The sequence below is a fragment of the Mus pahari genome, chromosome 21, assembly GCF_900095145.1.
Source record: "Mus pahari chromosome 21, PAHARI_EIJ_v1.1, whole genome shotgun sequence".
NCBI lineage: Eukaryota > Metazoa > Chordata > Mammalia > Rodentia > Muridae > Mus > Mus pahari.
In genome coordinates, this window is record NC_034610.1 from 19,534,801 (window position 1) to 19,547,261 (window position 12,461).

The window sequence follows — 12,461 nt, forward strand, 5'->3', positions numbered from 1 at the left end:
GAACTCAGAAATCCGCCTGCCTCTGCCTCCCGAGTGCTGGGATTAAAGGCCTGCGCCACCAGGCCCGGCGCCATCATTCTTTAATAGATTCTCTGAGCTTCTTTCCAAATGCAGGGACTCGTGTGCTCCCAACTGTACCTTCCATCTCATGCCCTTTTCTGCCTGCACCACTGCTAGGACCTGCTCTCCAGGCCCTGTACAGCCTGCTCTGTGGGCACTCTGTACAGCCTGCTCTGTGGGCACTCTGTACAGCCTGCTCTGTGGGCACTCTGTACAGCCTGCTCTGTGGGCACTGTGTACAGCCTGCTCTGTGGGCACTCTGTACTGCCTCTTTAGTTCTCTGACCCTGCTTTCCTGGCTCCCTCATGTTCTCACTGTATCACACATTACCTTATATTCCATGCTTAAGGACAGTCAGCATCCTGGTGACTCCAACTTACCTCTATGTCAGCCTCACAGCAGGGATGGAGGCCAGTGCTAGCCAGTACTCCCCAGGACTCTGGCATCCAGTTGAGAGTAGATCTGTACCTGGTGACTCATTGAACAGTGATGGGCACAGCTTGCTTATGCAACTGACTGGATCTGATGAAAACCTGGTGTTCTGTGCATCTTAACAGTGTTTGTCTCCATAGGTACTCTGTATACAGCCACAGTAAGGATGGAAATGTCCCCTCAGATAGCGTGGCAGTCTCATGTCTTCTTTTTGCCCTCTTAGCCTTGCTTCCTTGTTTGCTTGTTCGTTCGTTTGTTTTTGAAACAGGGTGTCACTGTGTATTGGCTGAATTGGAGCTCACTGTGTAGACAAGACTGGCTTTTTAAAAGCACAAAGCACACAGGAGTGTGCACCTCTGCAGCATTCTACAGGGCAGGACTTGGACAGTGCATGCAGGGTTTAGAACACTGTGTGGCTGGCATGAGGTTGGAGAAGGGCCACTGGGTCATGCCAGGACAGAACATGTAAGCGATGGACTTAATAGTCCCTTAGTTGGGCCCTGGGCAGTGGGTGTATAAACAGGAAGCAAGGAGCGTGACCATGGTGTCATGCAGCATCACATCGCCTAGCTTAGGGCTCTGGGATGCTGAAGCAACTGCTCCCAGATGAGTGCAGACAAACACCACTGCAGTTTCTTCCTCGGAAGATGCGCAGCACTCATGGTCCTTTCCTGTGCCTAGGTCCAGTGTTCCTGGAGAGAAAACAGAAACTCTGATACTACAGACAATGGGGGAGAAGAGGCCAGCCAGCATGGGTCTGACTTGGGAACAGTCTCCGGTGACAAGGCTTTCCAGGACAGGTATACTCACATAGAGCAGGACATCCCTCCCAGGCCTTCTGGGGCTGGCAGCCATGCAGCTGTCTGTATGTCTCCAGGACTGGTGGAAGGTCTTCAGAAGCGACTGCTGCCTGCCTGGTGTGCCTCACTGGCCCATGGGCTCAGCCTACTCTTGGTAGCTGTAGCTGTAGCAGTTTCAGGGTGGATTGGTGCCAGCTTCCCTCCCAGTGTGAGTGTCATGTGGCTTCTCTCAAGCAGCTCCAGCTTCCTGGCCTCCTTTCTTGGCTGGGAGCCTCTTAAGGTGAGAGGGTTCCTGGAGGGGAGGGGCTCCCAATCTTGTGCCTGCCAGCTGATCACACTGCCACCCCAGGTCCTGCTGGAAGCCCTCTACTTCTCCCTTGTGGCCAAGCGGCTACACCCTGATGAAGATGACACCCTGATAGAGAGCCCGGCTGTAGCCCCTGTCAGTGAGCGTGTGCCCCGTGTGCGGCCCCCGCATGGTTTTGCACTCTTCTTGGCAAAGGAGGAAGCTCGGAAGGTCAAGAGGCTCCATGACATGTTGAAGGTAAACCCTGGCCACCAGCAGCCCCCCCCCCCCATTTCCCCTTGTCTGTCCTGCTCCTGACCTCCAGTGGATAGTCAGGGCTTTGGACCTCCTGTCCACCCGTCACCTGCTGCCCCTATCAGTGTCAATGTACACTTAAGTTCCTGCCCCCACCTAGCTTATAGGGCGCTGGGCACAGTTATTTTAGTTCACAGCGTCTGTATGTCTTCCCCCAAGAAGCGCATTAACCATAGGACTGTAAGACCACAGAATGATACTGCCATTCCTTAGTACAGACACCCAATAAGGGTAGTCTTAAAAAACTGCTCTAGCGGGCTGGTGAGACGACTCAGTGGGTAAGAGCACCCGACTGCTCTTCCGAAGGTCCGGAGTTCAAATCCCAGCAACCACATGGTGGCTCATAACCATCCGTAACAAGATCTGACTCCCTCTTCTGGAGTGTCTGAAGACAGCTACAGTGTACTTACATATAATAAATAAATAAACCTTAAAAAAAAAACAAAAACAAAACTGCTCTAGCCCTGTGGGATGGCATCAGCTGATCAGCCATCTATTCCTGTTCCCCAGAGTCTCTTGGTGTACATGCTTTTCTTACTGGTGACACTGCTGGCCAACTATGGGGATGCTTCTTGCCATGGTCACGCCTACCGCCTGCAGAGCGCCATCAAGCAGGAGCTGGGTAGCCAAGCCTTTTTGGCCATCACCCGGTAGGGACACTCAGGACACATACGTTCATGTACTGGGCCAGGGTGGCACTGATGCCCACCAGTGCCCACTTGTGTTTTGTCTTTAGTTCATCCCACCCTGTAGGGAACATTTGGAAGTGTCTAGAATCAGGGGTGTCCTACAGTTCATGAGCCACATGTAACCTGGGGTAGTTATGAATGAATCCTAACATAAAATCATACATTTTCTATTTAAAGCATGAGATGTTTCATGGTTTTTTTGTTGTTGTTATTTTTGTTTATTTCTGATTCCTTTTCAACTCAGTTGTATAGCTCTCAAGCATGACCTCTATAGACAACAACATGTCACAATGTCATGAACCTGTATAATGGAAACCCCTGTGTGGCCCAGAGAAGCAAAAGATCCCTGATCTAGATACTGCTTAGTGGTCAGAATCAGAAAGGTGCTGGGATACCCAGTGGGTAGGGAATTGGAACACTGCTTAGTCTTCTGTGGTACACAGCATACTATCAGGGCAAAATTATGTCACAGATGCCATCAGTCCAGAAGTAGGGGAACATGGGTCCAGCATTATCCCTTCCGGCTGCTACAGCAGCACTTCCTGGACCCTGGTAGCCTTGATCTCAGTTGCTTATTGTTGGCAGGTCTGATGAGTTCTGGCCATGGATGTCACATGTGCTCTTGCCCTATGTCCATGGGAACCAGTCTAGCCCTGAGCTGGGCCCTCCACGGCTACGGCAGGTGCGGCTGCAGGAAGGTAAGCTGGGGATGGTGGTCCGTGCTCTGTCACCCTGCTGGGGATGGTGGTCTGTGCTCTGTCACCCTGCTGCTCTGTCACCCTGCTGGGGATGGTGGTCTGTGCTCTGTCACCCTGCTGGGGGTGGTGGTCTGTGCTCTGTCACCCTGCTGGGGATGGTGGTCCGTGCTCTGTCACCCTGCTGGGGATGGTGGTCCGTGCTCTGTCACCCTGCTGGGGATGGTGGTCCGTGCTCTGTCACCCTGCTGCTTCCTTAGCAACCTGCAGCTAAGCTATTTGAACTCAGCTTTAACTGTATGACTTTTGTCCTTGTTAGTTTTCTTCTGTTGCCTTTTTTTTTTTAAGATTTATTTATTATATGTAAGTACATTGCAGCTGTCTTTAGACACACCAGAAGAGTGCATCCGATCTCATTACAAATGGTTGTGAGCCACCATGTGGTTGCTGGGATCTGAACTCAGGACCTTCAGAAGAGCTGTCAGTGCTCTTAACCGCTGAGCCATCTCCCCAGCCCCTTCTGTTGCCTTTTTATAACATCATAATTGCTTCATGGGTGGCTAGGAGATTTGGGGAGGTCACAGCACAGGACCTCAGCTCAGTTGAATGAGTCACCCATTGGGTATGTCCTGAGTCCTGGCTCTCTGCTTTCTCTAGCATTCTGCCCAGACCCTTCTAGCTCGGAGCACATGTGCTCAGCGACAGGAAGCTTGAGCACCAGTGACTATGGCATTGGCTGGCAGAGTGTGGTGCAAAATGGCTCTGAGACATGGGCCTACTCTGCACCGGACCTGCTGGGGTGAGTAAGGCCTGGCCTGGGTGAAGGTCTCCAGAGAATCCCCGCTTGGGGACATGCCTATCAGATGCTCCCAGGACTAGGGAGTTTCCTACCCTGCCCTGTCTCCACAGCGCCTGGTACTGGGGCTACTGTGCAGTGTATGACAGCGGGGGCTATATACAGGAGTTAGGACTGAGCCTGGAGGAGAGCCGTGCACGGCTGGGCTTCCTGCAGCTGCACAACTGGCTTGACAGCAGGTGGGTGCTGAGTAGGGAAATGATCAGGAAAGTAGCCCCTCCCTGGGAAGGCCTCTGAGCCTCACTTGTAGCCAGCTGTCCCCATGCCTAGCCCTGAATCCCCTGTGCCCCTCCCTCCCTCCCTTCCTATGCTCCTGTACACATGGCCCCTCCTGCTGACAGCACTCTCCATGCAGGAGCCGTGCAGTGTTCGTAGAACTCACCCGCTACAGCCCTGCTGTGGGGCTCCATGCTGCTGTTACACTGCGCCTCGAGTTCCCTGTAGCTGGCCATGCACTGGCTGCCTTCAGTGTCCGCCCGTTCGCGTTACGGCGACTCAGCACTGGCCTGTCCCTGCCACTACTCACCTCGGTATGCCCTTCCCCTCGACATCTTTCCCTGGGATTCTGAGCATGCGACCACACCCTCATGGATCTCCTCTTCCCCGCCCCACCCGCCCAGGTGTGTTTGCTGCTGTTTGCCCTATACTTTTCCATGACTGAGGTACAGACCTGGCGCAGAGATGGCTGTGCACGCACAGCAAGGCCTGATGCCTGGGCACGGTGCCTACTGGTGATGCTGACGGCAGCTACAGGGCTTGTACGCCTGGCCCAGCTGGCCATTGCTGATCGCCAGTGGACCCATTTTGTGCACGACCATCCACGCCACTTCACTAGCTTTGACCAAGTGGCTCAGCTGGGTTCTGTGGCCCGTGGCCTGGCAGCTTCACTACTCTTCCTGCTTTTGGTCAAGGTGAGGTCAAAGGTGCGGCCTGGTGCGTGACTAGGATCAGACTGCCATGGCCTGGGGGGGGGGGGGGTAAGCTGACTGCCTCCTATCCACAGGTTGCCCAGCAGCTGCGGTTTGTGCGCCAGTGGTCCGTTTTTGGCAAGACATTGTGTCGGGCCCTGCCTGAGCTCATGGGGGCCACCTTGGGCCTGGTGCTGCTCAGCGTGGCCTATGCACAGATGGCCATCCTGGTAGGTCACTGTTGTGCGGTGTCCCAGGGAAGGGCCTCACCCAGGGCATGCTCTCACCTGCATCTCTTTCCCATAGCTTATTTCCTCTGGTGCTGACACTCTGTACAACATGGCCCGAGCCTTCCTGGTGCTGTGCCCTGGGGCGAGGGTCCCCACTTTGTGCCCTTCAGAGTCCTGGTACCTGTCCCCTCTGCTGTGTGTGGGGCTCTGGGCTCTGCGAGTGTGGGGTGCCCTGAGGTTAGGGGCTATCCTCCTGCGTTGGCGGTACCATGCCTTGCGTGGGGAGCTCTACCGCCCAGCATGGGAACCCCAGGACTATGAGATGGTGGAGCTTTTCCTGCGTAGGCTTCGGCTCTGGATGGGCTTCAGCAAGGTCAAGGAGGTGGGTACGGCCCAGTGGGGGGGAGAGGGACACACCCTGGGTCTCGCGAGCCCAGGGTGCAGCCGGACTGACCGAGCCCCTGTGCCGCCCCCAGTTCCGCCACAAAGTCCGCTTTGAAGGAATGGATCCACTGCCTTCCCGCTCATCCAGGGGCTCCAAGTCATCCCCAGTTGTGCTCCCGCCCAGCGCAGGCTCGGAAGCTTCACACCCGTCCACCTCGTCCAGCCAGCCAGACGGGCTGAGCGCCAGCTTAAGCCGTTCAACGCTGAGGCTGGAACCAGAGCCCTCTCGCCTGCATGCTGTGTTTGAAAGTCTGCTTGTTCAGTTTGACCGTCTCAACCAGGCCACAGAGGACGTCTACCAGCTGGAGCAACAACTCCAGAGCCTTCGAGGCCACGGGCACAGTGGACCTCCTTCCTCTCCCTCCCCCAGCTGCTTCCCAGGCTCTCGGCCAGCTTTGCCCAGCCGCCTTTCTCGGGCCAGTCAGGGGCTGGATCAGGCTGTAGGCCCCAACCGGGTGTCCCTGCGGCCTAATAACAAGGTCCACCCCAGCAGCACTTAGGCCCGAGGGGGCTTGGCCATTCCCTTCCCTGGGAATGCCTGAGCTTCACACTGGCCTCTCAGAGCCAGGGTGGACACCACTCAGTATTACCTTCTGCTGCCCTCTAGGTTGGGCCAGGCAGAACGGCTGCATGCCAGTTCTTTTTGGGTACAGGTATTGCTGCCTTCCTTACCGGTCCACCTATGGGGCTTCAGCACTTTAAAAAGGCTGTGTGGCCAGCCAGGACCCAGGGTCCCCTCCCCACAGGAGGACACAGCAGTATTGGACCAAGTGAGTACCCAGCCTCCAAGATGCTAATTTATTCCCCCTGCCCCCAAGTCCTCAGGTTCAGCGGGCTGCGCCCAGCTCTACCCCTAGGTGGCCATCTCCTCTTGCTAAAAATCTAAGCTGGAAGGAGGGCTAAGCTACACCTCTCCTCTATCCGTCCCTAAGTTATTACCTCTCGTCTCTGCAGCACACTTGCCCTCTAGCTACCGTCTGCTTTCCATGTCCACCATCAATAATTTATATGGGGTTAAAATGTATATATTTTTGTATGTCAGTATTTTCTACTTGGGCTGAAAATGGGTCCATTGTTACCCAGGGCAGGGGTACAGGGGAAGCTGCAACTATTACTGGATCCGAGTTTGGCCTCAGGCAGGTGCTGGACAGCAATTGGGGCCACGTGGCATGGCCTTGTCTTCCTCCCTTGTCTGGGGCCAGGCAGCACACAGATCTGCTGGTTTCAGATCTGAGCAAGGGCAGGACTACTGTGGGATGAAAGATGCCAAGAAGTTACTGGACAAGCCCACCAATGGGGCTGGCCCCCATGGCGGGTGGGCAGGGGAAAGAGAATGTATGTGATGGCACCTGCCTGCTTCTGTGGGCTCAGCTGCAGCTCTAGCCTGGATTCTGCCCCAACCCCAAACAGACAAGACAAAGTCAAATAAAGAAGCTGTCTGACTGCTGTCTGTGCTGCTCTCTGAACTCCCAAGGGCCAGATGTGCAGTTTATTTCATGTAGGAGTACAGTCAGGAGGTGTTACTGGGCAGGGACGGGCCAGCTGCATGGCTAGCCACAGGACTCTAGTCATGGATCTGCTGGCCTCACACAAACTCTGTGAAGTCATCCACGGAGGAAATGAGGCGCTTCCGCTGGCCTGTCTCGTAGGTGGGTGTAGCCTCAGTAGGGGCTTGAGCTGGGACTTTGGTGTGGGCTGGAGGGTGCATCAGAGGCAAGCTGGGGCTTGAATAGTGCACCTCTTCACGGATCTAGAGAGAGAGAAAGCTCTGGCAGTGAGTCCAGAAGGTCTGTTCAGCCAGACTCAGACATCACATCGCTGAAGCCCTGTCCTCCCTACCCTCTGGCGTAGACGCTTAATGTGACGGAGTCTGGCGATCCACTTGGAGGGATAGATGTCCGTGGGGTTGGATCGGCTGTGGTGTACCTGGGAGGCCATCTGGAGGCGACAGAACAGGATGGTGACAGTGAGCTCCATCACAACAGGGAGCACTCACACGACTATCTCCCCAGGCTGCCACCACCACTCACATTTGCATGCAGGGCCATCTGTCGGGCCACAAAGGACAGGTTGCGGTCAGACACAATCTTGGCCACACTGGTGTCTACGAGGCCCTCCATATCTGTGGAGACACATTGCTCATACCCAACTCAGGCCAAAACTGCCACCCTACCCAGCCTGGGCCTCACCTTTCCTGCACTGCAGGGTCAATAGGTTGCATTTGTAGTCCAGCGGTGTGATGATCACATGGACAAAGTTGAACTGGCCCTGCCCAGACAAGAGGAAAGTCACCGGCATGAGCATGCGCTGATGGCTGCATCGAGGTTTATCACCTCGATGAGGTGGCATTTGGCCACCTGCCTTTGACACCTCTGGCTAAGCAGCCTACTGTGCATCTGGCCCCGCCCACCCGCCCTCAGGTTTATGTGTTTAGCCTAAACATACAGTCTGCCTTGCAGGCTGCCCGGCACTCCTAAAATCCTCCCAACACACACAGACAGACATAAGACACAGCTGAGGGTATTCTCCCAGGATGACCTGCCTGTCACACTAGCTTCCCAGAGCCCCGCCTCATCGCCTCTCAGTTGGGATACAGTGCAGACACAAGTGTTACAATGTGTCCAACAAGGACCCTTAAAAGCCACTGTAAGCAGACAGTACACTCCTGTTGAGCACTGTACAACCACCAGGACATATTCACCTAGTTACTCTTGAGGGCCACAGCCCATCCTATATATGAAGGAAGGTTTTGTGATCATGTCTCCTGTGACTCTGATAGCCTATCCCAGTGCATGGGGCTCCCAAAAGTGTACCCTCCCAAGACACTCACGGACACTTCAAGATACATCGGCAGGCATTTTTGTAGACGGCCTAGGCTGCTACCGAGTCTGGTGATGGCAGCGGCAGAACACAGCCATTGCCTAGGCAACCACACATGGAGATCTCACTCACCTTAATGGTGCCCAGCTTGAAGTCCTCACCAGAATCATTGTAGATGATAGAAACGAAGTCATTGCCCAGGTGCCGTTTCTTGTCACAGCGGTGCTTGTCCACATCCTTGGTGGGCATCAGGGTGGCAATGTGGAAAACAGCTGTAGAGTGGGTGACACTGGACTGGGTGCCAGGACAGGACACCAAATGCTGGACTTTAGAGCCCAGGCTCAGACCTCCGCATCCCTCCAGATTTCCTGTTTTTTTTCCAGAGGCAGGGCTTGGAAGCAGGCCTACCTAGAGGAGTACACACCTTGCATGATGTCATCATGCCAGCAGTAGGTGAACTGTCCATCCTCGCCACACACATCCAGTCCACCTAAGTACACCTTGTCTGGTTGGCAGTCCTTGAGCTCAATAAGCCGACCCAGGCCTGTTAGAAACTCTGTGTACCTGTAAGAGCCATGCTCATTTGATAGGATGGCCAGCTCACTGTTGCTCTGTGGGAAGATGCAGGGAATGAGAATAGCACCAGTTCAGTCATCTGGCAGGCTCGGGACGGATGGAAAGCCATCCCCACTCGGTACTGTCATGCTTACAGCTGTCCAGTCTATAGACATCAGTGTCACCTGGCCTTCCTCCCTTCTCTACCCACATACATTCAGCTAGCAAAATCAACATACCCAGAACCCTAGCACTTCTCAGTAACCTTGCAACCAAACCCAAGCCTGTTCCTCTCACTTGGATAGCGATCACCTAATTCCATCAAGGCACTACACAGCAGAGGGATACTTTTCAAAATGCTGGCATTAATGGTGGCTCAAAGTAGTCCAGGGTCCCTACCTCACTCATAAGGAAATTTTGGCTCATGTTCATATACTGGGCTGTGAGATTGTCCATGATGGCCCTCTGTCCTGCCACTTAGCTACACTCACTCAGTGGCCCATCCTGGGACCTCAGAATTCTGCTATTGCGGGCATGCACCCTGCAATTCTCACAGCTCTGCATATCAAACACATTGGCCTGTCATCTCATGGCTGTGCTTCTGGCTCAGGACTCAACAAGCTCCCAGCCCTCCAGAGTATCAAAGAATCAGAGACTGAACTCTGACCCACTGCTGAGACCCAGTAGTCCTATGCTGACCCCAGGGCCTTACCTGGCCTTCTCCCACATACAGGACAGCAATCTTGTGAGTGTCATAGGATGGGATCTGGTCAAGGAGCTGTACTGACCGTTCAAAGGACTGCAGGCACACAGAGCCTATGTGAGTTCAGGGCAGACACTGCCACCCTGCCACCCTGCCACCAGCCACCAACCCAGACAGCTACATAGCACCAGTCCTCAGGGTGATTGTCTCTACTCAAGAGGGGATAGACCCTCTGTGATCCCACCCCTACTGTGGCAGAGAGAAGGCCGGCCTACCTCATTGGGCAACAGGATGGGCTTATTGGACTCATCACCAAAAAAGGGCGAATGGTAAAGCTGTAGGAACACAAAGCTACAGAGAAAGCACTGGTCAGGGTGAGGCCGATGGCAGGACCTAAACTCTACGGCCAAGGACCCACCCTCCTTATGGCTCCCACCAGCTACAAGAAGACACAATTCATGGCTGCCTGTTCTCCCATGCAGAGTGTATGGGAGCTCCAGCCAAGAAGAAAGTGTATCCCCTGGAGCTGGTAGCAACCTGGGATTTGTGCCCACCTAGGGTTGATGCCTGGCACCTTCTCAGCACTGGAGGCTGCAGCTCTACTCTTGAAGTTATCCCTTTCTACCCTCTTTCCTCTTCGTGATGGAGCGGAATCAGAGATGGTATAGCCGCGGGGCCGGAGGCCCCGCGGGGAGCGGGGAGAACTGGAAGGCAGAGAACCTTCAGGTGGGACTGTGATACGGCTGTCTTCACCTGGAGCTGACCAGGTAGCTGCTTCCCCATCCAGGATCCCTGACTGGGACCGGACCTTAGCCTCAGGACTCAGCCGTCCAATGTCAGTCTTGTCCCCTAGGTCTCCAAGGATGTCCTGTAAGGTCTGCAACTCAGGAGAAGAGCTAGACTTGCTCAGAGGCTGTGAGGGTTGGAAGGAGAGGTCCACGGCAGGCCGAGCCCCCTCAGAGGAGATGGCCCGCTCAATGGGGATACCCCCTGCAGCAAGCTCCTCCAAATGGGACTTTTCTTCCTGGCTAGATGCTGAGGATGACTGCAAAGACAATTTGGAAGAAACACTGTTAGGAGGCACCGAAGCACCAGGGCCTCCGGCTCCCCCTCCAGGCCTCTGGCAGCACCTGCTCTCTCTTCTCACAAACCGAGAAAGACCACAATAAATGCCACCAGATAGAGGGAGAGAGACCCAGAGGATGGGAGCAGAAGCAACATGGGGGGAAGGCCTATCCAGTTCACACAGCAAGTCAGTACAGAGCCAAGAGGTCTTGAGCTAGACGCTGCCACCTGCCCCAGCTTTCCCTATGGCTCCCATGACGCTCACCCGGCTGTAGGTGTCAGGCCGCTGGCAGTGCCTATCTGTACCTAAGGCCGCCTCGAAGTCCTCCAATTCGGGGGGCTCCACTGGCACCTGAGTCTCTCCTGGACTTCCCTCCTCAAGGACCATGGCCGAGTCTGGGAGGACACAGACAGGGCTACTTGCTGTGTGCTGGGCAGGATGGACACTCATGTGACCTCAGAACCAGCTTCTCCCTGCTGGAAGGGCAGCGCCTGCAGAGCTGTCCACCCTCTGCCTGCGGCTGCCACTGGAGCTGACTGAGATGGACTCCAGCAGGCCTGGGGAACCCTGACTCTAATACCTCCAGCAGGCCAGTATGCAGCAGCTCCACCCACCCCTGCATCACTAGAAGGCAAGGAGGAGAACAGGGTAAGAATCCCCACTCAAGAAGGGCTCCAGCGTGGGAGGGGTACAGGGTCTGAAGCCAACTCTGAGACTAAGGAAAAGAGGTCTTGTTTCTCCAGGGCTTTAGACCTGAGAAAGAAGCTGTCAGGATGTCCCCATATGCAGACTGGCAGCCCACTCTGAAAACAGAAGCTTCAAGTCTGGTACTTGAGGGGAGGGATGAAGTCCCTGGGCAGAACATGCCAGGGCAGGGTATAGGTAAGAAGCAACCAAGGGTCAGTGCAGCCTGACTGACACCTCCCCTAGCTCCTGCCCACACTCCAGCAGCCATGTATGCAATGCCCTTCCAAAACTGGCTCTAGTACACATGAGAGAACTTTGAGGGCCAGTGGCAAAGAACTAGGGGCCTTGTCATCAAGGTCCTCCACCAGCTATGAGGAAAGGAGATGCACAAAGCAATCAGATCATCAGCCAGGAAAGGGGCTCACCTGGGCCCTAGGGCCAGGCTCAACCCCAACAGCTGCCACCCACAGGGAAAAAGGAGACATACCCAACCCGTCAGCCAGAGGCCACAATAGCTCAGAAGCAGAGTCAGCTCAGGACATGTGTCGAAGGGTCCCCATGGGCTAAGCACAGGTGTCCTACACAAGATGTCCTCATGTCAGCCAGGACCCTACTCCCCAAGGGTGATGAGAGGCCCAGGCAGCCATGGAAGGGTGAGCAGATGGGGGCAAGGAGAACAGTGTCTATGAGGCAGGGCACATGGTTTCCTCGCAGGGACGCGCCAATACCTGCCCAGGAAACGCTCCTGTGCAGCTGTCCTTGGCAGCTGGGCTGGTACAGGGAGGAGAAAGAAGCCACTGCAAGGGAACCACGCGAGTAACCTCGTCAGCGGCAGAGACTGCACAAGGCCGAGCAGAGAGGACGGGCAGAGCCCCGGGCCTGGAGAGGAGAGAGGGGAGGGCCAGCGGCGGCCAA

General features: G+C 55.2%; 2 protein-coding genes across 15 annotated transcripts in view; one reads left to right on the top strand and one right to left on the bottom strand.

The window, feature by feature from the left end:
- The window catches only part of Pkd1 (polycystin 1, transient receptor potential channel interacting), a 51,097-nt gene extending 43,935 nt beyond the window's left edge, over window positions 1-7,162 (top strand). For 4 of the 5 annotated variants that reach the window (XM_029532840.1, XM_029532843.1, XM_029532841.1 and 1 more), the window contains 12 exons: window positions 1,174-1,292; window positions 1,370-1,572; window positions 1,642-1,836; window positions 2,404-2,543; window positions 3,168-3,280; window positions 3,935-4,076; window positions 4,187-4,312; window positions 4,489-4,663; window positions 4,754-5,044; window positions 5,137-5,271; window positions 5,348-5,653; window positions 5,748-7,158. In XM_029532840.1, coding sequence (XP_029388700.1) covers window positions 1,174-1,292; window positions 1,370-1,572; window positions 1,642-1,836; window positions 2,404-2,543; window positions 3,168-3,280; window positions 3,935-4,076; window positions 4,187-4,312; window positions 4,489-4,663; window positions 4,754-5,044; window positions 5,137-5,271; window positions 5,348-5,653; window positions 5,748-6,215 — 2,413 coding nt within the window. In that variant the 3' untranslated portion in view covers window positions 6,216-7,158. Of the gene's footprint in view, window positions 1-1,173; window positions 1,293-1,369; window positions 1,573-1,641; window positions 1,837-2,403; window positions 2,544-3,167; window positions 3,281-3,934; window positions 4,077-4,186; window positions 4,313-4,488; window positions 4,664-4,753; window positions 5,045-5,136; window positions 5,272-5,347; window positions 5,654-5,747 lie in introns of all 5 variants that reach the window. The other variant, XM_021221629.1, reaches the window with a different exon arrangement.
- Window positions 6,493-12,461, bottom strand: part of Tsc2 (TSC complex subunit 2) — a 35,800-nt gene continuing 29,831 nt past the window's right edge. For 4 of the 10 annotated variants that reach the window (XM_021221633.1, XM_021221637.1, XM_021221635.1 and 1 more), the window contains 10 exons: window positions 11,124-11,254; window positions 10,348-10,838; window positions 10,069-10,144; window positions 9,803-9,889; window positions 8,960-9,146; window positions 8,668-8,807; window positions 7,905-7,983; window positions 7,746-7,837; window positions 7,555-7,653; window positions 6,493-7,465 (listed from right to left, as the gene is read on the bottom strand). In XM_021221633.1, the coding sequence (XP_021077292.1) occupies window positions 7,301-7,465; window positions 7,555-7,653; window positions 7,746-7,837; window positions 7,905-7,983; window positions 8,668-8,807; window positions 8,960-9,146; window positions 9,803-9,889; window positions 10,069-10,144; window positions 10,348-10,838; window positions 11,124-11,254 (1,547 nt within the window). In that variant the 3' untranslated portion in view covers window positions 6,493-7,300. Of the gene's footprint in view, window positions 7,466-7,554; window positions 7,654-7,745; window positions 7,838-7,904; window positions 7,984-8,667; window positions 8,808-8,959; window positions 9,147-9,802; window positions 9,890-10,068; window positions 10,145-10,347; window positions 10,839-11,123; window positions 11,255-12,274; window positions 12,344-12,461 lie in introns of all 10 variants that reach the window. The other 6 variants (XM_029532848.1, XM_029532847.1, XM_029532845.1 and 3 more) reach the window with 4 other exon arrangements.